A 26855-nucleotide genomic window follows, 5' to 3' on the forward strand; every position below is an offset into this window, starting at 1 on the left:
GCAATGAAATTATTAAGCATATTCTGTGTTTCTCCTTCTCCAGGGGCTCCTCGTGATTTGAAGTGTATAACTAACAATTTGCGAGTATGGGACTGTTCTTGGAAAGCACCCTCTGCAGCAGGCCATGGTACTGTTTATGAAATTTGCATCGAAAACAGGTAAAAGAAATACTTTGGTTAACTAATAGCTATGACTAAAGGCCTTTAATATTAGAGCATATTTTATTCTAGAAATTTTTTAAATGAAATTTTTAAATCTTCACCCTCTATTTCCTAAAAACTCTGAATCTTCTATCAATCAAGGTGGAAACAAACCCTTCTCCAAAACTTTGATTCTTGTATTATATGAATTTTAAGTATGAAATACACTTTTACTGTGGATTCTAATCTGCTATAAAGTTTTACTGGTCCATCCCAAATCAACATCTGTCTAGATCAGTTGGGTTCAGGTTTTGACTTTGCCTAACAGGAAATGTCAGCTCTGGAGCGGGGAGTTCAAGGCTGGCATGGTCATTGATGAAAGACCCAGGTTCCTCTTTATCAAGCTGCCGTTCCATCGTTAGCATGTGATGTCATGGTTCAAGAATGCTTGAGGAGTGGCTGTCATGGCTTCATTCCAGAAAGCAGTGAGGAAAAGGATGATTTTCTTTAAGGAGACCTCTAAGAGGTCCCACACAACACTTCTGCTTGCATCTCATTGGAAGAATTTAGTCAAATGATGAAGCCTATTTGCATAAGAGGCGGGCAATGTGCCTGGATAAACCTTGAGTTATTATTATTAAGGGAAAGGGGGAATGGACATTAGGAGGTCAGTGACAGGTTCCCTCACACCACCTTCCCCTCTCAGGTAATCTTGGAGAGGGCCACAGGCTCTGAAGCCTAGAGGTGAGGCCTTTGGACTGTCTGCAAACCAAAACATTTCTCCCCTTGCCCCCAATTCCATCAGGGCTCTAAGTGGTTCAGCATCACCAGAGTAGTTCAGCACAGCAGCTCCAAGTCCTGTTTTGCTGATGGGTGGTCCTAATGTAAACTGACATAAGTGGGCATTCAGGTACTACTCAGGTGTTTTGTTCCCATTTGGTATATGTTTATTGAGCATTGGTCTAAGCTTTGTCGTGATTTGTCAACCAGGAAGAGCTTGTTTGTGTATTAGAAATAGCCCTAACATCTTATTTCCTTATTTTCTGCTGTGAAAATAAAGGATTATTTCCTCCTTGTGTTCTGTGTCCACCTTGGGTCAGCTGGCATCTCTGCCCCAAGTCTCTCCTCAGGCACCCAAGCCTAGGGGTCTCTTACCCTCCAGTGCATAAAGATAGGAAGGAGAGGCAACACAGCCTATGCTGGCTTCCAGAGCTTCCCTCCCGAAGAGATAGATGTGACTTTTGCTCACGTTTCTCTGCAAATAAAGTCAATTCGCCATGCGTTGCTTCAGAGGAGCAGGGACTGTAATCCTGCTGTGAATCCAGAAGGGAAGAACCTGAAAAATTTGGTAAAAACATAAATGACTATCTCAGGCCAAAGAGAGAGGAGGTTGTTCAGAATCTCCAGGAGTTCACAAGAAACAAATCACTGTGGGTTTAAGTGCTGACGGAAATTATATGTGAAGGGCTGAGGGAGCACTGACTGAGGAGTGTGGGGCTCCAGAGAGGCTGTCAGAGGTGTGATTATGGAGTGTGAATACCCAGTTTCTCAGAAAAAGGACAGAGAACGTTCCAGCCTGAAAGAATATGGGTTCAATGGCATGATCTTATGAAATAGCACCATTTAGTGAATTCAGGTGGTTTTGTGTTATTGGCAGCTAAGGAGGCCTGCCCCTGTGAGGATGAGAAGCAGTGAGCCGACCTGTTAAGTCAGAGTCCAGAGTAAAGAACATGAAGAGGCCTGTGCAGGGTTGCAGGAGACACTGCACAGCCCCTCTGCTTGAGCTCAGATTTGCATGGGAGGTTAGAAGTGTATGTGAAATGCAATAAAGAGAATGTAAATGGGCTTTGTGAAGGTTCAAAGGAACCAGGGGGGAAAAAGCGACTTTTGTGGAGGAGCTTATGGGTGGGGAACTAGAAGAGTTTTGAAAGCAGAGCAGGTGAGAAGGTGTTGTTCATGCTAAACCTTGGGTCAAAACAAGGAGCAGTGGACAGATCGAAGGTGTGTCTGAGGCCGCAAGCAGCCAGTTTCATCCCCATCCTCAGTATTTGTGTGGAGCGCCATCTCAGCATGAGACCTATGATGATGTAGAAGTGTAGAAGTGCAGGGTGATGGGAAGGCTGCAGGGGGGAGGTTGGTGGGAGTTTGAAGGGCATGCTAAAATCCTGAGTTTCTTGATAATAATCATCCCTCTTATCACTCGACTTTCTAGTACAGTCTGGTTATTCATCCTCCACGTTGATGCACTACCAGTAATTAACCTCTTTTTTTCAGGGTTTTTTTTTTTTTTTTTTTTTTTTTTTAAGATTTTATTTATTTATGAGAGAGAGAGAGCATAAGCAGAGGGGAGAGGCAGAGGGAGAGGGAGAAGCTGAGCAGGGAGCCTGTGTGGGACTCAACCCCAGAACCCTGGGATCATGACTTGAGCTGAGGGCAGATGCTTAACTGTCTGAGCCACCAAGGCACCACCCCCCCAACTTTTTTTCAATCTTAAGATGCAGCATAACATATCATGTTTTTGTATAAAAGAACAAAGTAGGAGATGCCTGGGTGGCTCAGTGGTTGAACCTCTGCCTTTGGCTCAGGTTGTGGTCCCGGGGTCATGGGATCAAGTCCCGCATCGGGCTCCTTGTAGGGAGCCTGCTTCTCCCCCTCTGCTGTGTCTCTGCCTCCTTCTCTGTGTTTCTCATGAATTAAAAAGAAAAAAAAGAAAAAAAAAAGCATTTTCCAGCACATTTTGTGCTAATCATACTTTTATGAAAATTGCACTGTCACTTTATCTGCTAATTAAAATTTGATTTTTTTTCTGTTGCAGGTCCCATTCTTGTTATCAATCAGAGAAAACAAATACTAAAATTCCAGCTCTTTTACCTGGTGATCATGAAATAACAATAAACCGTCTGTATGATTTCGGAAATCCTATAAGTAAATTCACACTGAATGAAAAGAATGTTTGTAAGTATTTGAAAAGAAACTTGATTTGAAAATAACTCAGTACAGTGCCTTTCTGTTTAGTATTGCAGTGCTTTATAATTGTCAGAAATTTACTCTTCTTTTTTTGAAATTCAGTTGTTAGACTAACACTTGGATTTTCCCAGCAACCATTGACTGTGACTTATGGAGCATAGCTAAGATGGGGAAGGAAGCAGACTGCCTTCTAGTCAAAGTAGATGTCACAGAGTAAAGGATCCTTTCTACATTTGGATGCTTTTCTTGTCACCTCTTCGCCTCATTGATTACTGCATACCTTTCAGAACTTCTCTGGTGTCCCGTGCTTTAGGAAGTAGTTTTACTCTCCTAGAGGAGACCCTATTCCTGTCTTAACATTCCCTTAGGCATGTGTGTTTTTCCTTATGGCATTTCTTACAGTTGCATTACTAATGTATTATGTGATAAGGAACTTATTTTGTGTCACTTCTACAAGAAAATAGGTTCAGTAGAGCAGGGAGTTTCTCTACTAGCCTACTGCCTTGCATGTGGCAGGCATCTTGTACAGATTGAATGTCTACGATCTAGGTTACAGGCTGAGTGGAGTCATGAAATAGACCCAGGCTGATGGAAGTGGAAATTGTGCTACACAGTGAGACCTTAGAAATCCCAGGAGTCTTGACTCTTAATGGTGGGGGAAGCAGGTTTGTTTGCTCTTGATAACTATTATAGGCGTGGCATCATAATCATATAATGGGTTTTATAAAGATGACTTACTTTGAAACAAGGGGAAAAAATACAATTAACTTGGTGACCTGTCCAATTTCATGGATAAGATGCCTGTTTGGAGTGGTCTGTGTCTGAGATAGAACAGATTCTGAAAGGATAATAGCAAAGCAAGCTTTCCAGGAACTTCGCATCTGTCTCACTGCCTTTCAAGATAAAGAAGAGCCATGTTTGTTGTTTTCTTTCTGTAGCTGAATGTGAGAATGTTTTATACAGATCAGCCCTCAATACCCACAGAGAAATACTGTTAACACGTAAATATATTTTCTATGCATATTCATATAAACAGTAAGGTTCATTTTACTTTATAACCTGCTTAACAGAGGCATAGATTTTCAATGTGTTATCTAAATCTGTATTATTTTTATAGGCTGCATAGTATTCCATTGAATAGAGGTACTGTAATTATGTTAAGCGATTGATTATTAACATTGAGATTTTTATTTCTGGTTTTTCAGTATTATAACCAGTGCTTTAGTGAGCATGTTTTATACATGTATGTTTCTAATTTCGGTGATGATTTCCTTAGGCCTAAATTCCTAAAATTGGGAATGCTGCCCTAGAGATAGTCTTCTTGTTAGGACTTTTGATGTCCATTGGCAGTTGTTCTTCAGAACTTTTGAGTCTCTTTGCATTTCCACAGATACCCTATGAGAGGGGCCTGTTTTTTACTTCCTTGCTGATATTGTCCATTTCTCTTAGTTTTGCCATTTCAGTCTGAAGGCCCCTAATTATAGCATTTTGTTTTTGCGTTTCTGTGATTACTTAAAAAAAAAAAAAATCAGTCATTTTTATTCTTTTCTGAACTGTCTGTATTCTTTCTCAGTTTTCTCTTGTGTTGAAATTCAGAATTCCCTTCGTCAGTTCACAAGCGCTCCCTATATTATGGTTATTAATTCTGTCATAATTTGCTACAAATAATTTTCCAAGTTTAAAATTTAAAACTTCATTGGTTTTCATCTTTATATAAATAGACTCATTTGCTGTTTTTCTTTGAGCTTTTGGTTTGGTTATCATACTTGATTTAAATCTTTTACCCATCTAGACTTATTTTGTAGTAAGGTGTAAGGAATCTAACTTAGTTTTATTCCAGATTTTTAAAAAAGTCCCCCAGGACTCTGTCTGAGAGCCAGTTTGTATTGTCTGATTTTTCAGCAGATATTGAGAAAGTTCTGCCCCGGGAAGCTACTTGAAAGTGATAGTATTTGACAGAAAGATCTAGAAGGGCACATTAAGACAGACTCTAGATGACTTATGAGATGAATAGTTTGTTATTTTTACATATCAGGTAATTTGTTGATAGAATTTTAATATATTGGGTCTGATTATGATCAGAATATTAAATTAACAGCATCCCAATAGTAAGATATTACTAATACTACTACTATAATACAGATAAGAAAACTGAAAAGCAAACTAGATGAATACAAGAGAGATGGATGCATCAGCACATCTTTGAGTACCTGCTGTGTTCGGAAGGAGCTATGAAATGATAGTGTACCTGTATGTTAGAGGATCTGGGTTTTTTGGCAGTTTGCTATGAATAAAAATATGAGAAGTTAACTTTTCTCCAGATGCTTTCAACACTATACATATGAAGCAAACAAGGTATATTTAATATATATATGCATATATAAAATAAGCTTCTAATTGACAAGGGCAAACACAAAAATAAGGCTTTGTAAGACTTTTAGTGCCTCAGTTTCTTAAAATGACCTGAAAATATGGATCTGTCTGAGACAGAATAAATAATGTGGATCCTATAAATGAGCTGGGAAAGTTCCCGTCTTCTGATGTTTAAGCAAAAAAGAGCATGGAGGTTATGGGTAAAGATGGACTAGCTTTAAAAAATAAATAAACACAAGTGATTAAATTTATTTCCCAGATGAAAAGTTCCTGTCTTCTAGAAAGCAAGTTAATATTGTCCTCAAGTGTCTATTTTAGCTGGAAAGAAATGCAGATGATAGTTTATGGGAGCTTAGGGATACTTCCCATTTTACTGGGAGGAAGTGTACTAAGAAGTAACAAAGAAAATGTGTGTATTTAAATCTTTCATTTGTGTAATTGTGATTATTTCTGTCTTTAGCTTGAAATACCAGATATGACTTGTGTTTTGAAGAATAGCCCACTTCTATTTAGACAAAATGTAAATTATGTGTACTTTTCAGGGAGGGAACATTTTAATAGATGAATATTGCTTTAGTGTAAATGCTCCTATGTTTCATAATTTTTAAGTTAGACTATATTGTGACAGCCTGAAACATTTGTTTTTTGTTTTTTTTTTTTTTTAGCCTGAAACATTTGAAAGAACCATATTCTTAGAAACCTCTGCTCTCAGGTCACACCGGACCTTGAACTTTCCCTCTCCTGGCACTAAGGCAACTTCTTGCTCATTTGCTCCTTCTGTTTTTTTTGTTTTGTTTTTTTAAGTTTTTAATTCCAGTTAGTTAACATATAGTGTTTGTTATGTTAGTTTCAGGTATATGATACAGTGGCTCCTTCTGTTTTAAAACCAGCTCCTACTTAAAACTTGTCCTATCAAGCATCCTCCACTGTTCTTACGTAGCTGTGAAACCATTGACTTTGCCGTATAGTGTTTTGGTTTTGGAGCCACATGTACTGTTTCCTGTACAGCTGTAAATGTTTTACAAAATCCAATGTAGAGCACTTGTGGCCAGCAAATTTTATTTAAATTTATTAAGAACTTGTTTTTAAATTATAAGACTAATTTTTATTGGTTTGCTCTGCCCTTTTTGTTATTTAACACTTTCAGCTACTCTACCTCTGTAAAGTCCTGCAAATATGTACTTCCGTGACTTACTTAACTGGCCCTTGGGCTTCATGAGGAAGTGGTAGGGTAGGTATGAGGCCCAAGAGCATTTTTCTCTCAAATTCTTTTAACTTACCTTCACTTATTGTTACTTGAAGAGAGAACAAGCAAGAAAAAGTCCCCACATTGTCTGCCCTTCATACCAGAAAGCCTACGTTTCACAGAATGGAACAGGCTCACACCTTGATCCAAACTATTTGAGTAATTTACTCATCCCTTATAGGTAGGGAGACCTGAAGATTTTAAAGAATACCGCACTTTTTCTACCCCAACCCCTTTTGTTTAATTTACCATTTTCTCCCTGTGCGAGATACTGTATCCTAAAACATGGTTCTTTTTCTTTTTTAAAGAGATTTTATTTATTCATGAGAGACACAGAGAGGCAGAGACATAGGCAGAGGGAGAAGCAGGCTCCCTGTGGAGAACCTGATTCAGGACTCAATCCCAGGACCCTGGGATCACACCCTGAGCCAAAGGCAGACACTCAACCACTGAGCCACCCAGGTGTCCTTCCCTTTTTACGTTTTGTACTGCAGCTTTGGGCCCACTATCTTCCCAGACTTCTCTCTCGCCAAGGGTAGTACCATCGCCAGTGCTACTGGTCTTTTCTCACTTTTCCTCTATGAACTCTTTTATTTGGCCTAAAATGACAACCCATTTCTTTTAGTCTCAGCAGTGCTGGATCTTCTCTCATTTCCTTCTGCCTCTCAGGATTCTTGCTGTGGTTCTCTGGTTCCTTGAAGGTATGACTGTCTATACTGGTAGCTCTCAAACAAGCTTCAGCTGTTCTCTGAGTCCTGCTTTTAAGTCTGTTTCCTCAGCTGCCCTGAGCGAGTTCCTCTTGAGTCTGTGTCCATGGTGCTGATGGTCCCCGTTCTCGCTCACTGTCTGCGGACCTCTCCACAGATCTTCTGTCGCTCCTCTGACACTTGGTCACTCATAGCCTGTCTCTTGCATTTCTTCACAATGTCCATGGTTCCTTGTGCCTGCTTTCTAAGCTAGAAACTTGAGGAAATCTTAAGTGTTTCCCTTTCTCGTTGTAGTAATCCTTCATTTCTTTGATCTGGTCATTTCTTTGAAATGCCCATCAGAGTTTTTCCTTTTCCATATCCCTCACGCACGTGACGAGACATGATCTTGCGACTCTGGTCAGCCTTTCTCCAGTGGTCTCCCACTTAATCATGCTCTCTCTCTCAGCTCCTTGCACTACACTACACGCCACAGCTCACCTAACCTTTCCAAAGGACTTCTTATCCTGCTGAGTACTTGCCACATCTGAGTACCCTGTTGACTCCCTCACTCAATGCCTTGGTCATTCTTACTGCTAATTACAGATACCTAAGCCAATAATAGCTCATAGCATCCCCAAGTAGCATCAGGGGCTTTGACACTGTGAGGTGATTGGGAAGGGTGCAGAGAAAACAGATGGAAAGCTCTACCAAAGCAAGCTTTCCGTATTCCATCATTTTTTTGGGCCTGACCTACAGTCATACAGAGGAAGCTCCTTTACTTCTCTCTGATTTTGCCCACTTACAGATTCCAAACTGATGAACTAGAGTTTTGTGGGAATCTGATTATTTGTATTAGAAGGCATATTAGGATATGGTAGTAATTTTCTCAGATTTGACTGATGAATCATTAGGAGCTGCTTATGTAAATAAATACATATATTCTCTTTTTTTCAGTAATCACTTTGAGAGTTTGCTTTCTTTAGAGAGAGGTTTTGTGTGTGTGTGTGTGTGTGTGTGTGTGTGTGTGCATGTGCAAGGCAGGAGGAGAAGTGGGCAGGGGGAGAGAGAATCTTATGCAGGCTGCATGCCCAACGTGGAGCTGGATGTGGGGCTCAATTTTACAACCATGTGATCACAACCTAAGGTGAAATCAAGAGTCAGACGCTTAACTACCCTGAGCCACCAGGCACCCCCAAAGTTTGCTTTTAATTCTTGATTTTTTTTTTTTTAAGATTTTATTTATTCATGAGAGACACAGAGAGAGGCAGAGACACAGGCAGAGGGAGAAGCAGGCTCCATGCAGGGAGCCCGACATGAGACTTGATCCAGAGTCTCCAGGATCATGCCCTGGGCTGAAGGCGGTGCTAAACTGCTGAGCCACCCAGGCTGCCCTAATTCTTGATTATTTTTTGACCAAAATGGAATTGTGTTTAAAAGTAGTCAATTAATGGAATTACAATATGAAAAACCATTACTTATTTTACTAAGTTGTATCTTGTTTTCTTTTTTTCAAGCCTTAATTCCAGACACGCCAGAGATCTTGAATTTGTCTGCTGATTTCTCAACTTCCACAATACACCTAAAGTGGAATGACAGGGGTTCTGTTTTTCCACATCAGTTAACTGTCATCTGGGAAATTAAAATTCTACGTAAAGAAAATATGGAAATCGTAAAATTAGTAAGTTTGAACCAAAATAGATTTTTTCCTATGACATTAAAGAAACCAAGTAATTTTTAAAAGATTTTAAAGGTGATATCAGAGAGCTTTTACATGGTTAAGGAAATAGTTAAAAAAATCCTTTCAGGATTCATTAAAAATGATGTGCTATTACTCAAAAATCACTTATTAAAATCATGTATAACTTTCTAATTAAAGTAAGTTTAGGAAATTAAGGGAGGAATAATCCATGATTCCACCACTTGACCACAGTAAATGTTACTTTTGTGTTTTCTGTTTTTTTATATGAATGTTTTTACATAAGTGAAATAAATGTATATGTATAATTTACTATTTTTATTTTTGTCTAATACTATAAACATAAAAATGTTTTTGAAACATACTTAGTCATAGTAATTGTTGGGAAATTTTGTATAAGCTTATAAGTTTGAATTTATCTGAATCTGAAATAACATTCTTACATTTAATAGCACATGTTTTTCTTCTCAGTTTTTAAAAAAGTTTTGCTTATGAATGGTTTCCTTATGATCTATTTTTAGTTTTATTATCCTTTAGATAAGAGGAATAGTAGTGAAAAGTTTTGACAGGGTATATGGTAATTCCCTCTTTTGTCCTTTTACTCTTTTCCTCCTTGATGAAGATTTGAAATCCACTTAATTACAGATTTAAGAATTAGAAGACTGCCTCATGATTTTACAACTATTTGCCTAAGTACATGGATAAGATAGATCATAAAAGATAAAAAAAATAGAATTATTCTTTTTCATAGTTGTCCTGTTTTTCCTCTCTGATACTCTATTTTACATTCCTAAAATAGTGGCAACTGTAACTGTAGGTAGGGTGTGTCCATACTTCCCCCATTGCTGACACTGTTGTAAAAGCTCTGTATGTGTTCATCACTTTGCATCCTCACAACAGACCCATGAGGGAGGCACTATTAACATCATCCCCATTTTATAGATGAAGATACAGAGACACAGGAAGATATTAAGTAGTAGAGCCAGGACTCAGAGTTACAGAGTCTATTCTCTTTCTTAACCACTACAATTTCTGTTACAAAACAGATATATTTATTTTCATAGAAGATGCTTTTTCTTCCTCTTCACCTGTGCAGATTGAATATATACTTCAAGACCTAAGTCAAATCCTGCCCTTTAGTTTAAAGCCCATTCTAATCACCTCAGCCTAAATGCTCTCTTTTTCGAATTTTAATGGCAATTCTTTCCTGTAAATCCAAGTTGCAGGTAGCTTTGATACAGCTCTACCACTGTTGTCTTAACACTATTGCTTATCAAAAATTGTCTCGTGTAGCTTTTAATTATGGCCTGACATTCTGTGTTCTTGGTTACCACTTCCTGGCTTAGGGTAACTTCCCCAAACCTCCTTTTTCTCATTTGTGAAGTGGTACCAAATATTTACTTCAATAAATGATGATGATATCTATAAAGCTACTAAACAATGACTAGTTGTCAATACTTCCTTGGGGGGCGACCTAAGGGATGCTAAAATAAGAGGCTACTGTTTGAAGTGTAAGTGAAGTCAAGCATAAATGAATGGAAGTATTATTTTTAAGGTCATATAACTTATTGCCACAAGGTGCATCACAATAAGGCAGTGACAAAGTTGTATTTTTGGGATCTGATTTTTGAAGAAAAATCTTTATATGTGGAAATAGAGCAAGAGGCAAGAAAAATAAAGATAGGACAAATTAATTTTTTTAAGATTTTAATTTATTTATTCATGAGAGACAAAGGAGAGAGGCAGAGACACAGGCAGAGGGAGAAGCAGGCTCCATGCAGGGACTTCGACGTGGGACTCGATCCTGGGTCTCCAGGATCACACCCTGGGCTGAAGGCGGCGCCAAACCACTGAGCCACCCAGGCTGCCCTAGAACAAATTAATTTTTAAAAAGTAAAATGTGAGAGGATAAGTGTTACAGGTCTACAGTAAAATGTGACATTTTTGTTTATAATTATATGTATATATTTTTAAGATTTTATTTATTCATGAGAGACAGAGAGAGAGAGAGGCAGAGACACAGGGAGAGGGAGAAGCAGGCTCCACGCAGGGAGCCTGATGTGGGACTCGATCCTGGGACTCTAGGATTATGCCTTGGGCCAAAGGCAGGCACTAAACTGCTGAGCTACTGAGGGATCCTATAATTATATATTATTAATATCATTATTTAAGACAGTTGCTTATTACCTGTCACTTTGCTATTTTGTGATTGTTTAAGAATCAAGAATACTGTACATTGGTGTTTCAATTAGAATTTGACAGTTTCTGCCCATGGCCTCACATACAGGCACAGAAGTGGTGCGCTACACTGGCCAGGGTGGGAATGACACCTGGAAGTTCTGCAGGACCCTGCTCCCTTCCCATTTTTCTCTCCATGTACACAGTAAATTTCATTTCTTTCTTTATGTATTTCCATTGTCCATATAACATGCTTTTGTTGCTCTTTCTTAATTTTTCTTTTCAGTTTTTAGCAATGATTTATTATAACAGTGGGAGGTGAGATTTTAGTCCCTCACTTCCTGGGGCTTCATACACTTCTGACAGCAGTGTAATATGTGGCCTGGGCACACATACTTGCATGCTTGTGTCCTTGCTCGCTTGCTCACTCTTACATTTCCCATCTTTTTCCAGTATTGTTCTATCTTTCTGTTGTAATTTTTGGTAGACTGGCATTCATTGTTTGTATTATGGTTATAAAAACACTATTTACAGCTAAACTAGTATATGTTAACCATTTTCCTTTTTGGGGTATAGCTTCTTGTATTGTCTTGTATTTTTAGTTTTATTTTTGTGCCCCATTAATTCAATCCTGAATTCTCTCCAAGTTGTATGACTCTCCTGTTGAAATGTTCAAACACATTAGTATTTTATCAGGTATATGTTTATAAATAGCTCTCTGGTGAGGCCTTCTGACTTACCTCTCAATCCTTCTTACATGGGGTTCACATAGCTATAATTTTCATGGAGCAGGAGACTGGTAAATATCTGAGGGCTTTTATGGCCAGAGGTTTCTCAGGAGCTCCAGCAGTCTCTACTCCTACCAGCCAACCCTAGGTTTGAAGAGATTAATACCTGGGTGTACCTATAACCCATTCAGGACAAATCTCTGTGGTTTTTTGGTGCATTTCTTAGGAAGCTGTGATCCACGGGGTCTCTATCATCATCCAGGGGATACTTTTTACCTTTTTTTTAATGATAGATCCTCTTTTTCATGAATTCTTCCTCTTCCTCATTTGGGTGGAAGCATATATTCTAGTAGGTATCTGTATTTATTATAAATACTCTGGTACCTGTAACAGTAGCTTACAGATACACTTAAAAATTTTTTTAATGTAATTAGTTTCTAACAAAATTTAAGACAGATATTGAGAAGATGCAGAACAATTAGAACTTTGCTACACTTCTGATGGGAGTATAAAATGCTACTTGATGAATTCATTAAGACACAGCATTTCTAAAAATGTCATTATGGACTCATTCATGATTGCTGCTTTAGCTGGGTACAGAATTGTAGATTGGGGAATTTTCTCAGGATTTGGAAGACATTGTTCCTTTTGTTTGTTCTTGCATCTGTCTTCCCCTGTTGTGTGGACAGTCATTGGGCCCCTTTCAATCTGAAAACACATGTCAGCTTGGAAATTTTTCTTATTTTATGCCTTATGTCTTTGATTTCTTCATACCTGTTTTCTCCTTTTTTTTTCTCTTAGAAACTCTGTTCTTCAGAAATTGGACCCTCTAAACTGATCCTCTAGTTTTCTTAATTGTTCCTAGTTTCTATCTGTATTTTTATTTTGCTCTATCTTCTGGACAGTTTTTCTTAAACTTTATCTTGCAGTCTTGCTATTGAATTTCTATTAACAGATATTTTTTATGTACTAGAGATCCCTTTTGTCTATTTTTTTGTTTGTTTTATGGATGCAATATCTCTTATCTCTGAGGACATCAGTTATTTAATTTTTTTTTCTTTCTGTGTAGTCTGTTCTTCAAGTTCCTTTTTTCTTTATTTTGATCTTTGGCTCTCATATTAGAACTTTTCCTCCAATTTATGGTCATCCTGGTTGCTGCTTGTATTTAAGTGAGTGGCTCTTAAAAATTTTTTTTAATCTAATTGGAACTTTTGTTTGCCATCCAGGGACTTGTTGACTGAGTCTTCATTATAGGTGAGGATGGGCCATATAGTTGGCAAAATCTTATTATTATTTTAGGTTTTTATCTTGACCTGTTCATATGCCCCAGAAAAGTTAACTTACATTTTTATCTGGTAAGTAGGAACTCTCTGCCATCAGTATCCTGGGGGCTGAGTAGGAGAAGAAGGCAGGAGAACCCCAGCCTTCATAGTGCATAGGTTAGCAGTGCCTCTTTTTTTGGTACAGTATTCCCCCTTCTCCACTCTTTCTGAGGTTCTTCATTCCAGAGATATTGTGTTTTACTTTTCCAGATCATAAATCATCATTCTGCCAAGATGAAGAAGGGTGGTCTTTTGGTAGCACAGAATGTAGGAGGGGTATTTGGGTATCTAACATAACTTCAAACAACTTTCAAGCAATTGTCTGCACCTCACCTTCATCATGCATTTCCAGGGAAGCCGGGTACAGCCCCCTCCTGAGCCCTTTGACATTTCTGTGGTAGAAATCAGGTTATTTCTGCCTTTTCCATTGGAGGCTTAAGATTCAGCTTTCTCACATATTCTGAGTCCATTACTGTTGTCCATAAGCTCTGCAGTATCCAGAATTTCACAGCTGTTGTTTCTTCTGTTTTCTGCCCTTGTGCATCTATGCCTTTAAAAAAAAATCTGTGTGCTTTTGTTTTACAGAGATTTCAGAAGGTAAGAGGGAGGGAAATACAATTATTTAATCTGTTGTCTTTAACTGGAGGTCCCAAGGTTTTTTTTAGATCTTTGATATTTGATTGAAATCCTTCCCATTTTTCACAGTTGAGATTACTATTTTATCTTTTTATAAGCTGCATATTTAAAAATAAAAATTTAAACTTGTAACACATATAATAACCTAATCTGAAACATTTTGTTGAAATGCTGCTCCTCTCTTTGCCTTTAACTCTTGGAAATACCCATTATTTTTTCTCAATGACAAATGGAGATAATTTTAAGCAATGGTACATTTCTCTGTGAACTGTATTGAATGTTTTAGAATATTAACATCATGTATAATCATGCAATGGAACCTAAAGCTAAAGAAGTAATAAACAAGTGCGCTTATGATAAGCTCTAGGTGACGTATGGAAGTGTTGAATCACCGTATTGTACGCCTGAAACTAATATGACATTGTATGTTAACTATACTGGAATTAAAAGAAAAAGAAGTAGACATAAATGAATCATGATTGATGTTCCTATAACTCTCCTATTATGTCTTACAGCAAACTGAGATGGTTGTACAAAAGGGCAAACCTTTAACTTAGTGGCGATTGTATGCAGTTTATTGTGTTTTTTAAACTGAAAGGGAAGCAGAGCATATCACTACTTAGAAATCTTATTTTTCATTTGTGTTCATTTTTTAGATAACTCACAACACAACTGTGAATGGTAAAGATACAGTTCATCACTGGAGTTGGACCTCAGACATGCCCTTGGAGTGTGCCATTCATTCTGTGGGAATTAGATGCTATGTTGATGATCCTCATTTCTCTGGTCGCAAAGAGTGGAGTGACTGGAGCCCATTGAAGAACATTTCTTGTAGGCTTGTACTTTAAAAAGCTTTCCTTTCAAATGAGTTAGATTCGGCTAATCTAGGGTTCACATGGCTACAGTGTTCATAGAGCAGGAGAGTTCTCCAAATGCCACTTAGTTTCATGAGGGTCACCTGGAGATCTTCTAAGTCTCCATTCCAGAACATTTTGATACAAAAACTCTGAAATAGGATTCAGGATCTGTATTTTTAAAGATCTTCCTGAGTGATTAGATAAACATCCAAGTTTGAAAATCACTGTGGGAGGCATGGAAAAACTTTTAAAACTTTTATGTAGATGTTATTGAGATCAAGTCTATATTAAAAAAAAAAAAATGGCTCCTAGTTTCTTGCCCACAGAGCAGATCCCTGTCAGCTACAGAGCTGTTACAGAGAACATGGGGATCTGTAAGTATCCCCCAAATCATCTGTACACTGAATGAAACTTCATGCAGGTAGAATGTTGGCAGTATGAGGAAGACCTGGAAAATTGTTGATGGTGAAATGAAGCCCTTGAAAAGGCTGCTTATCATTGTAGATTATCCACTCTAGTGACCACATGGAGAAACAGATCAGAGGAAGGAAGGACTGGGAGCATGTAGATAAGTAAGGAGGATCCTGTTGCAGTTCAGCAAAAGACAGTGAGTGATCGGGATGAAAGCCAGATTGCAGTAGATTAAAGAATAAGCAGGTAGAAAGGAAACTAGAGATAATTTAAAAGATTGGAAGTTTAGGAAAATAAAAACAAAGGTGTGACTTTAACCTGCAGAGAGCTGGAGGTAAAGAAAACTGTGCTGTTTAGGATGTGAATACTTAAACATATATTCAGGCTGATGGAAAGAAAGAAGTCTGTCCTAAATACATAGAATCCTTTCAAAGGAACAGAATTATTCCATGAGTGACATTTTCTTGGTGTGGATTTTTCACATGTGGATATAAACCCATTTAATTTGAACCTTCAGACTTCTTAGACATTAACCTGTGACCTTAGGCATTGGCCTTCAATCCTCTCTGCTCCTCAATCCTGCTCCCCAATCATCATCCATCAAAAGTATCTAAAACATACATGGTTTGATTTTATTTCTAGTATATATCTTACTCCTTTGAAAGCTTCTTTAGGCCACCATTATTACAAAACACTTTGTAGTATGTTTTATTAGGCTATTTTATGGCTAAAGACTTCTAAAGTATTTGTAATTCCTTTTGTTCTTTCTAGGGTCACCTGATTCTCAGACTAAGGTTTTCCCTCAAGACAAAGTGATACTTGTAGGCTCAGATATAACATTTTGTTGTGTGACTCAAGAAAAAGTGCTTTCAGCACAGATTGGCCAAACGAATTGTCCCCTTATCCATCTTGATGGGGAAAATGTTGCAATCAAGATCCATAATATTTCTGTTTCTGCAAATAGTGGAACAAATGTGGTTTTCACAACAGAAGATAACATATTTGGGACGGTTATTTTTGTAGGATGTAAGTATATAATATTAAAGAAAGAGTTTCTATTGACATGTTTTGGTCCTCTTTAAAAGTTTTAATAATGTTTCCAAGGGAAAGGGGATGGTTCTATTTCTTTTTTAAAAAAATTTTTAATATATATTAATGATATATGAAGGCACCAGAATTTTTGCTTATTTTAAGATGAGTTATAGTCTTGTTTTCTATATACTTGTATTCATATAACTTGTAGCTTTTGTACTAAGATTTGAAACATCCAGATGCTTATTTTTAAATTCTTAGCTAACAACTTTGTTGAGACAAGAGTAGTTTGTATATAATATTTCTTAATCCTATATTGTTTAGGAATTATTTCATATACAGTTGACCCTTGAACAAAACAAATTTGAACTGCATGGATCTTCTTATACATGGATTTGTTTTAAGATTTATTTATTAGAGAGCATGTAGGCAAGGTTGGGGGGAGGGGCAGAGGGAGAGAAGCAGACTCCCCACTGAGCATGGAGTTTGATGGGCTCAATCCTCCAACCCATGAGATCATGACCTGAGCTGAAACCAAGAGCCAGATGCTTAACTGAGCCCTCCAGGTGTCCCTATACAGATTTTTTTTTTATTATTAACTACAGTACAATACTATAAATGCATTTTCTCTCATGATTTTTTAACATTTTCTGTAGCTGATTTTATGGTAAGAATGTAATACATATGGCATCATTAAATATGTATTAATCAGTTGTCTATTTTATAGGTAAGGCTTCCAGTCAGTAGTAAAGTACTAGTAGTTGAGTTTTGGAGGAGTCAAAAGCCATGTGTAGATTTTTTTTTTTTTAAGATTTATTTATTAATGAGAGACAGAGAGAGAGAGGCAGAGACCCAAGCAGAGACACAGGCAGAGGGAGAAGCAGGCTCCATGCAGAGAGCCCAACGTGAGACTCGATCCCGGGTCTCCAAGATCACACCCTGGGCTGAAGGTGGCGCTAAACCGCTGAGCCACCCGGGCTGCCCAGTGTAGATTTTTTTTAAGTTTATTTGTTTTAGTAATCTCTGCAGCCAGTGTGGCGCTCAGACTCGCTATCCCCAAGATCAAGAGTCGGATACTCTTCTGACTGAGCTAACTAGGTGCCCTTGTAAGTACATTTTTGATTGCATGCAAGGTCAGTGCTCCTAACTGCTGTGTTGCTCAAGAGCCAACTCTAATCAATTTCCCACCTAAAACATACCTTTTAAAATTAAAATTTAATACCTAACTTTTAAAACATACACCAATTAAAGAAACCATGATTTTACGCAAAATCTTTCAATAGCATAATTTATACTTCTCCAACCTTTAAAGTCCTATATTTGAGAAGGAGAGAGTAGCTGGAGGACGTGCATGAGAAGCGGCCCTCTCTCTCTCTCTGCTCCATGTGTAACATATGCTCCATAGTGCAGGGCCATCTTCATTAACATGGTCACTCCTGCAGTTGTAAAATTCCATGACATTTCCAAAAGTGATAGGGGACTGCCCTATTTATATAGCTTTTGTTGAATAGCCACAGAGAATTTTGTGTTTTGAGTTTTTCTGTCCCCTCTCCCAGGGTAACTGTGATGTGGTGCACTCCTGGCTTTGCCCACAGTAGTGCTTGGTTCCTTTCTCCCCAGCATTCTGAATTAGAGGCTGAGTTTGGTCGGCCTGGTCTCTTGATTAAAGTGTATGGAATATAGTGGATGAATTTTGTGATTTTATTTTGATCGTATGGTGATTTTTCTTACCCTCTTTTTGATTCTCAGCTGTGCTCTAGACCAGCAGCTCTCCATCTCTCATTTTCTTCCAGTGAAATTTAGGATGAAGTTTGTTGAATTGCTGATATATTCCCAAGGGAATAACCAGGATTAGATGCACTTCTCAGTTTTGATAGTTATAACCTTACTCTTTTTGTCTTCCCAGTTATACATTTTGGAATTCAAGTGAGAGTGAGATTATATTCAAATTTAAACTTTAGAAATTTCCTTCCTGATGGAATTTTGGGAAATGACTTGCAATGTTCTTCACAAATGATCTGGAATAAAAGTGGAGAACCAGTGTATGTGGAGTGAGGCTACATTATGATAAGTGATACCAATAAGTGAAATACCCACTTAAAAGTATGAAAGACAAAAAATTAAAACTCAGAAGATGAGATTATTCATCAGGTTTTTATTATTTCCAATAGAGTTCTAATCTTCTATCATAATAGTAGAATGAGCCTACTTAATTCATGACTTAACCTTCATATATGGCATTTGGAAGTGGAAATATTCAATATTTGTTAACTCAGAAGCAGCAATAGAATTTCCCTTCAGAGGGATTTCTTTAGGAACTTAACAGCAGGGGCAGTGTATGGCGTGAGTTAGGGATTAAGATTCATTATTTTCTTTCCCTTAGAGAGATCCTATTAATCGGCCATATGTTGAAAAGACACAATCAAAACCTGCTAGGATTTTGATTCGAGTTACATTAGATTTATCAATTTAGGAGACCAGTTTGGGAGACTTTTCATTCTCACTATATTGAGTTATCCAGACCAGGAAATGGTATATCTTTTCATTTAGTTATGTCATCTTTGATTTATTTTAGTGATAGGAGGTCTTCTATATCTTTTAGTGAATTTGTTCCTAAGAGTTTGATGTTTGATACTAGTAAAAATGGCCTTTTTCCCTCTTTAGTTTATTATTATAATTGCAAATGCATTTGTTATCCAGCAGACAGAATAGTTACTTACCAGTACTTGTCAGTGTTTATGCATGAGCTAATTCAGTTAAAGCAGAATCTTTTATAAACACCATGCATTGAATAATCACTGTTATTTTCATAGATAGGACCACTTTAGCATTTAAAATTGACCTAAATATTAATCTTTCATCATACTTAAGAATTTCAATATACTATACCATGACATAGAATTAGAGCATATAAATATGTCACATGTCAAATTTTATACTTTCTCATTTGAAAATATTTTCATAAAAATGGCTTGGTTTTTTAAATTGCATTTTCTATTTTATGGTAATGCAATTGATATATACCTAATTTTTATCCAGCTTCAGCTGATTCCTTTGTAAGTTATTTTCTTTGAGAAGACAGTACATTACCTTTCAAATACTGCCTTCTCATGTTCTTTCTCCCTCCATCTTTGCTTCCACTTCTTTCTAATGTGCTTCTGTTACTTGGATTTTAACCATTCAACTTAACATATCTGCCAAATACTAAGATAATCAACATTTTAAGTATACTAAAAAATTTGGTATGTGATTTTAATAAAATGACTGAAAGTTTAGCCTTAGATTTAAAACAATTTTCAGGGTGCCTGGGTGGGTCAGTCAGTTGGGCATCTGCCTTCGGCTCAGGTCACGATCCCAGGGTCCTAGGATCCAGCCCCACATTGAGCGAGGAGCCTGCTTCTCTTCTCCCTCTTCCTCCTACCCCACTGCTCATATACTCTGTTTCTATCTCTCTCTCTCAGATAAACAAAATCTTTTAAAAAAAAATGAAACAATTTTCAAAACAAGTATGTCAGTGTTAGTCTGATAATGGAGCTGTTAGACTTTAAATACTCATGATTCCTCTTAATACCTAAAATGCCGTTAACAGGCATTTTTCTATCTCGAGAAGGTATGTGAAATTTTCTATGTCCTTTTAAGTCTCTTAAGACAGTCTAAGAACTGTTTTTAAAAAACAATTATTTTACAGAATTTTTCAACAAGTAGATAATTGTTTTTTAAAAACTTAGTGAAAGATAGTTTGGATAAATATGACAGAGAACACCAGTTTCTGTGTATACTTGATTAAACATGAATACAGAAATATCGATTTCTATAATTAGTAGTGTCCAACTGCAGAATTTTCCATTATTAAAGGTCTAAGACACACGCAAATATTTACTTTTTTCTAGTTATGCCCCTGCAAAGCCAGAGGGAATGTTCTATAAAGAACAAAAACAGAAGAGCAGTAGTCACTTTGAACATAGGAAGATGCAGAATTTTACCAAGAGATACTTTGTGAATAATAGTCATTGTAACTTTCTTAAGAACTCTGAAACTTGTAACATGGCTTGCGTTGACCTTTAATTTGAGTTGGTACCACTTTTCAAATCACAGTATATACATGATAGATAATAATACTTGAACCCAGTAGGTTTTTCTAATTTGTTGGATACAGCTTCCTTTGAGAGATTTGGTAGGATTTAAGGGGGAAAAATGTCTTCAGGTTGCTGTTGGGGAGTTTGCAAATGAGTGAGTAGTCATTCTGCAGTATATTTTAATCCATCATTTCTAACAAAATACGAACTCCAGAAAAACATGCTACAGAAAGCATGGCAATTCCTGCATTGTTCAAAAGGTAAAACGTAAACAATGAGTTGTTTCACTTCTAAAGGAAATTGTATAAATATAATTTACATTTATAAAACATGTTTTCAGGGAAAATATATGTAATCCATAAGTAACTACATTTTTTTCCCTATTAGATCCACCTGATATTCCTCAAAAAGTGAATTGTGAGACATACGATTTAAAAGAGATTGTCTGTACTTGGAATCCAGGAAGACCAACCGCATTGGTGGGCCCTCGCAATACAAGTTATACTTTATTTGAAAGGTAAAAGTCACCAGGGAAATGTGTCAAACAGCAAGGGGTACATTGGAGGGTATTAAATGACAGAGGGAAATGGAGTTATCTAATTTATGTTATGAGTAAGATATAAAACCTAATATGCTGTGTAAAATTGGATAAATGTGAATACTGCAAATGAATATGCACACAAACTAGATTCGTATGCCTTTTTTTTTTTTTTTTTAAGATTTTTTTATTCATTCATGAGAGACAGAGAGAGGCAGAGACACAGGCAGAGGGAGAAGCAGGCTCCATGCAGGGAGCCTGACGTGGCACTCGATCCCGGGTCTCCAGGATCAGGCCATGGGCCAAAGGCAGGCGCTAAACTGCTGAGCCACCCAGGCTGCCCTCGTATGCCTTTTTAAAAATCCTAGAAGAACCCTCAAATATGAACAAACTATTTCTAGATAGTAGGCTTATGGCTGATTATTTTCCTCTATTTTCTGTATCACATACGTTTTCTTCACCAAGTATGTAGTAGTACATCTAGACTTAGAAATATAAACTTTGGGCCATCTGGGTGGCTCAGTGGTTGAGCATCTGCCTTTGGATCAGGGCGAGATCCCAGTGTCCTGGGATGGAGTCCGCACTGGCTTCCCCACAGGGAGCCTGCTTCTCCCTCTGCCTATATCTCTGCCTCTCTCTGTGTGTTTCTCATGAATAAATAAGTTTTTAAAAAAAGTTTAAATAAGTTTAAAAAAAATAAAAAACTTTTAAAAAAGATTATTAGAAATTTACACATTCATTTTTTTCATGAAGTATTTATGTCTTGCCACTTTGAAATTATTTTAATATTTATTGTTGCTGGAACGCCTGGGTGTCTTAGCGGTTTAGTGCCTGACTTTGGCCCAGGGTGTGATCCTGGAGTCCCAGGATCGAGTCCCACATTGGACTCCCTGCATGGAGCCTGCTCCTCTCTCTCTACCTGGTGTCTCTGCTTCTCTCTCTCTTTCTGTGTGTCTCTCATGAATAAATAAATAAAATCTTTAAAAATATATATATATGTATATATATTTATTGTTGCTCTCTTTTCATAGTTTCTCAGGGAAATATGTTAGATTTAAAAGAGTTGAAGCACCAACAAATGAAAGCTATCAATTATTCTTTCAAATGCGTCCAAATCAAGAAATCTATAATTTTACTTTGAATGCTCGCAATCCTCTGGGTCGATCAGAATCAACTATTTTGATTAACATAACTGAAAAAGGTAAGCTGCTGCATAAACCAGTTTCATAAAAACAGTTTCAGAAGTGGCAAAATATTTTGAAATTAGTGAAAAGTGCTTCTAGGGCTTTTTTTAAAATAATTTTCTTCATAGTTAATTTTACAAATTTTATTTTAAAATCTTTAAAATATTTTATTTCAAGTTTCACCATTTCATTGAATTTAGATAAAAATTTGAATTAGTTGTTACATAGAAACTTTAATTGGCTTTATCTAATGGTAAAAACTTTTGACTTTTGAAAAATTTTTTGCTTAATTTTTAAAAGCTTTTTATTTTTTTAAAATCTTTTTATTTTAAAATAATCCTAGAGTCAAAAGTGGTTCAAATATGATAAAGCCCTGTGACATCTTCACCCAGCTTTCCCCACTTGCAGCATTTTATTAATAACTACAGTACAATTTCCAGATGAGGCAGTTGGCTATACAATACAGTAAAGCGGACCAGTGAACTGTACTACTAACCTTGCTCAGGTTTTGCGAGTTTCTGTGTGCATTTAGAGGTGTGTGAACGTGTATGTGCTTCTGTGCTGTTGGATCCACATATAGATTCACGGAACCTCCAACACAGTGAAGATACAGAACTGTTCTGTTTCCACAAAGGAACTTCCTCTTGCTGCCTGATTAGCAAAACTCCCCACACCTCTGCCACTCCCAACCCCACACTCTTGTATCCCTGTTCCCCGGCATCATTCACTCTGTTCTTCATCTCTGTGTTTTGTCATTTTGAAGTGTAGCATAAATGGAATCCTACAGTACATAACCTTTTGGAGATTGGTATTTTTTACTAAGGGTAATGTCCTTGAGATCCATCCAGATTGCTGTATATATCAGTAAGTGGTTTGTTCCCTTTTATTGCTGATGATTCTGGGATTTTTACCAGCCCTATCAATATATAGCTCAAAATAGAAATAAGATACGATCCATCTTCCTAGCATTCATTCCTGTGGGCATCCCACTGTACAACTCCATAGCATGCTCTGTAGCACACAGAGGACTGGCATAGCAGCCTTCTTATAGAAAGGCTTAAAGCAAATGTGTTAAGAGACTGGCAAGTGGTTAGTAGATGATCTTGTTGCCTTATTTGGAAACATAAGTACCCATGTCTATTAATTATTCCTTCTCATCATTTTTGTTATTTCCTGGTTTTCCTAAGGTCAGAACAGCTACATGTTATACTTGACTGGCGGTGTTTGTGTGTATTTGTCTGTCTGCCCTCTGCCTTTCAACCTATTTTCACATGATTCTTTGTTCCCAGTTGTCATGCACTATCATCAGTATCATGTGCAGTGTGTTTCACTGTTGTACCTTTGTTCTTGCCAAGACCCCAACTTCAAATTTTTTTCTGCATCCATTGTGCCAGTTTTAGTCAGATTCTTCTTCAAAGCTCATCTTAAGTCCCATCTTCACCATAAGACTTTCCCTACCCCACTTATCTCTCAATTCTTTTAGTCACTAATATCTGTACCAGACATTTCAAAGTCAGCATATATACTCTTGTTAGTTTTCTCTCTCTTTTTTTTTTGTCACTCTCTAGATAAATTAGGGGTTCCTTAATGGTAGAGATTATGATCCTACTACCTTTTAGTATTCCTGATGCCAATATAGGAACCTTGAGTGTAGTTGGTCTATAAAAACTGTTGTCATGATATTAGCAGTAAAAGTGAGGTTTGTGAATGCCACAGGTACTGAATGAAATATTGTTGGTCAGTACTAATGATACCTCTCTTAGTTTTGGGGTTTTTTTTAATTGTCATTTGTCATATTAGAAAGTAGCTTTTATTTATTTATTTATTTATTTTAGAAAGTAGCTTTTAAAGTAGTCTTTACAAATTATATTTACAGTTTATCCTCGTATTCCTACTTCAATCAAAGTGAAGGACATTAATTCAACAGCTGTTATGCTTTCCTGGCATTTACCAGGCAACTTTGCAAAGATTAAACTTTTATGTCAAATTGAAATTAATAAAACTAACTCAGTACAAGAATTGGTGAGTAAGATTTTTCTGTAAACCTCCTTTTGGATAAAATAGTTTTCAAAAAGTAAATTGATATGCATAAGCTCTCAGATGATTTATTATAGAGATTTACTAAGAACTGAGACACTATGTGTCAATGTAATAACATTATATTTAGCACTTGAAAACAGTTGTAATACTGGATATTTTAGAACATGAGTTTGACTTTTACTCCTCATAATGTTTCCAGATCTAGTATAGTACCTGGAACATGGCTGGTGCTCAGTAAATTTGTAAGTGAATGAATGGTTTTTGCCATAACCTTCAGCATCATCAGTTCATGGACTGATAAGCACCAGAGAAGATGCGGTTTTTAAAATTGCCTAGTGCACAAAAGGAGCAAGTTCTAAGTCAGAATGTGATCATTCTAAGTCAGAACATGACTTTCTAATACATTTTAGATACCTAGCTTGACTCTTGTACCATGCCACCTTGTGATTTGTGGTAAATCCAAAGTAAAAGGTACTGTAATGAAAACATTCATTTGGAAACTTACTGATGATCGCTGGAAAATCAGTGAATTGCCAAAATATAACCAAAAAACTCCTTCGTAATTAGTAATTGGGAGCTCAGAGGATTTCTTGAGGCATGCAGATCCTCAAATTTGTTTAAATTGCTTTATTTTAATTTAATTTAAATAAGAATTTGTTGAATATTCTACATGTTTAGCACCATACTAGAGGTTCTAAGTGCCCTATTAAAAAAATCCATAAGACGACGTCTATCTCAAAGAAGCTTCCAAATATAGCTGACGATGTATTTAATCCTCAAGGACAACTTAGATTACTAAAGTGTATTTAAGCCTTGTTGTATTACCATTAGCCATTGACCAATGGTCAAGATTATATCATCCTCTCTGCAAAATTTACTTAATCATTGTTACTTAGATCCAGTATTTAGATTAAAATGACACCTAGGTTTTGTTTATTGTTATTACAGAGCATAAATTCACTGATTTGGTATTTATGTAAAAATTAAAATATTTTTGGTGAATGAATTGTAAAGAGTTTTATAAAGGCAAACTCATGTGGATATTTGGTCAATTTGTTATAAATTCGGGTGGCTTTCTTATCAAAAAAAGTATGTATGTGTATATATATATATATGTGGATTCTTACATAACATTACATATACATACATACAGATATTTATTTGCTTTCTAATAGCGGAATGTCACAATCAAAGGAGTAGAAAATTCAAGTTACCTTGTAGCCGTGGACAAGTTGAATCCATATACTATATATACTTTCCGGATTCGCTGTTCTACTGAAACTTTCTGGAAATGGAGCAAATGGAGCAATGAAAAAAAATATTTAACCACAGAAGCCAGTAAGTTAACTAAATGATTTATAAGCTGATTATTGCTATGGATCCTGAAATTTGACAGCTTATTTTTAAAGAAAATGTCAGCAAAGTGAGTAAAAGGAGGCGACTTGAATTGTGTAATTATGTAATAATATCTGATAGTATCATCTAGACACCTTAAATGGTGGCTCTAAGGTTTGTGATAATACAGTCAGCTGCTTAGCCTGTGTTGTGTGGAAAGACTGGGCCCTATCAGCAGTGTATTTGCAGCTGTCTTAAAATGATGCAGAGGAAACAAATTCAAAACTGTGGTAAGATTATGGACAATTTTTCTGACACTTTCCTCCTTTCCTAGTGTTAAAACTCTGTTTAAATTGCCTCTTTACTGAAGACAATTATTAATGAAGAGAATTTGTTGGAATTTTTATTTATGACCAAGGCCTGAGAAATGGATGAGGCCAGTGCTCCTGAGCTTCATTTTCTACGGTACACAGAGGTTAAAATAGGTACAAAATTAGGTAACTGGTTTTCTGAATATGATAATTTCCAAAGATGGAGTGAGATTCTATCCTTAAACAATCATATGTCAGCTTTAAAAATCAAAAACAAAAAACTTAGAAATAGGTATAATTTTTAGGAGTCATTCAGCCAAAGATAGCAAAAGCTTTATTTGTATTAGATAATATAGGGAATATAAAACTTCTTCTAGAGGTGGTTAGGCATCTGTGCTTGTTTTCAGCTCAGATTGTGATCTTGGGGTTGTGGGATCAAGCCCCATGTCAGGCTCCACGGTCAGCAGGAAATCTGCTTGAGGATTCCCTCCCTTTCTCCCTCTCCTTTTGTCCCTCCCCCAGCTGAAGTGTGCACTCTCTCCCTCTCTCTCTAATAAAGAAGTCTTTAAAAAAATTCTTCCAAAAGATTTATGAACAATAAAACAAAAAATGATAGATGTTAATCCAGATTTTTGCCTCCACATCCATCTTCAAAAGATGACAGGAGCTTTGTGATAATATGTAAAAAAAAAAAAAAAGAAAAAAAATCCAGAAAGGGGGAGTATATTAGTTATCCATTGCTACCTGACAAATTACCCTAAAATTCAGTGGCCTAAAACAGTAAACATTTATTATCTCACAGTGGGTTTGGGTCAGAAATTGAGAAGCAGCTTAGCTGAGTAGCTCTGGCTTACAGTCTCTCATGAGGCCACAGTGTGGACATGGATGGGGACTACAGGCTTGCCCAGGGCTAGAGAATCTGTTTTCAAGATGGCTCACAGTACCTGTTCCTCACCACGCAGTCCTCTCCATAGTGCTGCAGGGTGGCCTCATAGCATGGCAGCTAGCTCCTCCCAGACTTACTGAGGAGAGAGAGAACATGGCAGCCTCCACAATGTCTTTTATGACCTAGCTTCAGAAGAGAGATACCATCACC

At 36.9% G+C, this 26855-nt stretch overlaps 1 protein-coding gene and 1 long non-coding RNA gene across 2 annotated transcripts in view; one reads left to right on the forward strand and one right to left on the reverse strand.

Annotated features, from left to right (window-relative positions):
• LOC106558746 lies at window positions 1-26845 on the reverse strand. The gene is made up of 3 exons (XR_005358554.1): window positions 26704-26845; window positions 25328-25398; window positions 1-1476 (listed from the first exon to the last, which is right to left on the reverse strand). It is a non-coding gene; the product is annotated as an uncharacterized LOC106558746 (long non-coding RNA).
• The window catches only part of LIFR (LIF receptor subunit alpha), a 47166-nt gene that overhangs the window by 1950 nt on the left and 18361 nt on the right, over window positions 1-26855 (forward strand). The window contains exons 2-10 of the mRNA NM_001005760.1: window positions 44-158; window positions 2956-3095; window positions 8930-9093; window positions 14632-14806; window positions 16015-16269; window positions 20739-20868; window positions 21921-22090; window positions 23950-24095; window positions 25289-25451. Of these exons, the coding sequence (NP_001005760.1) occupies window positions 44-158; window positions 2956-3095; window positions 8930-9093; window positions 14632-14806; window positions 16015-16269; window positions 20739-20868; window positions 21921-22090; window positions 23950-24095; window positions 25289-25451 (1458 nt within the window). The remainder of the gene's footprint in view (window positions 1-43; window positions 159-2955; window positions 3096-8929; window positions 9094-14631; window positions 14807-16014; window positions 16270-20738; window positions 20869-21920; window positions 22091-23949; window positions 24096-25288; window positions 25452-26855) is intronic.

The sequence above is a fragment of the Canis lupus genome, chromosome 4 (assembly GCF_011100685.1).
Source record: "Canis lupus familiaris isolate Mischka breed German Shepherd chromosome 4, alternate assembly UU_Cfam_GSD_1.0, whole genome shotgun sequence".
NCBI lineage: Eukaryota > Metazoa > Chordata > Mammalia > Carnivora > Canidae > Canis > Canis lupus.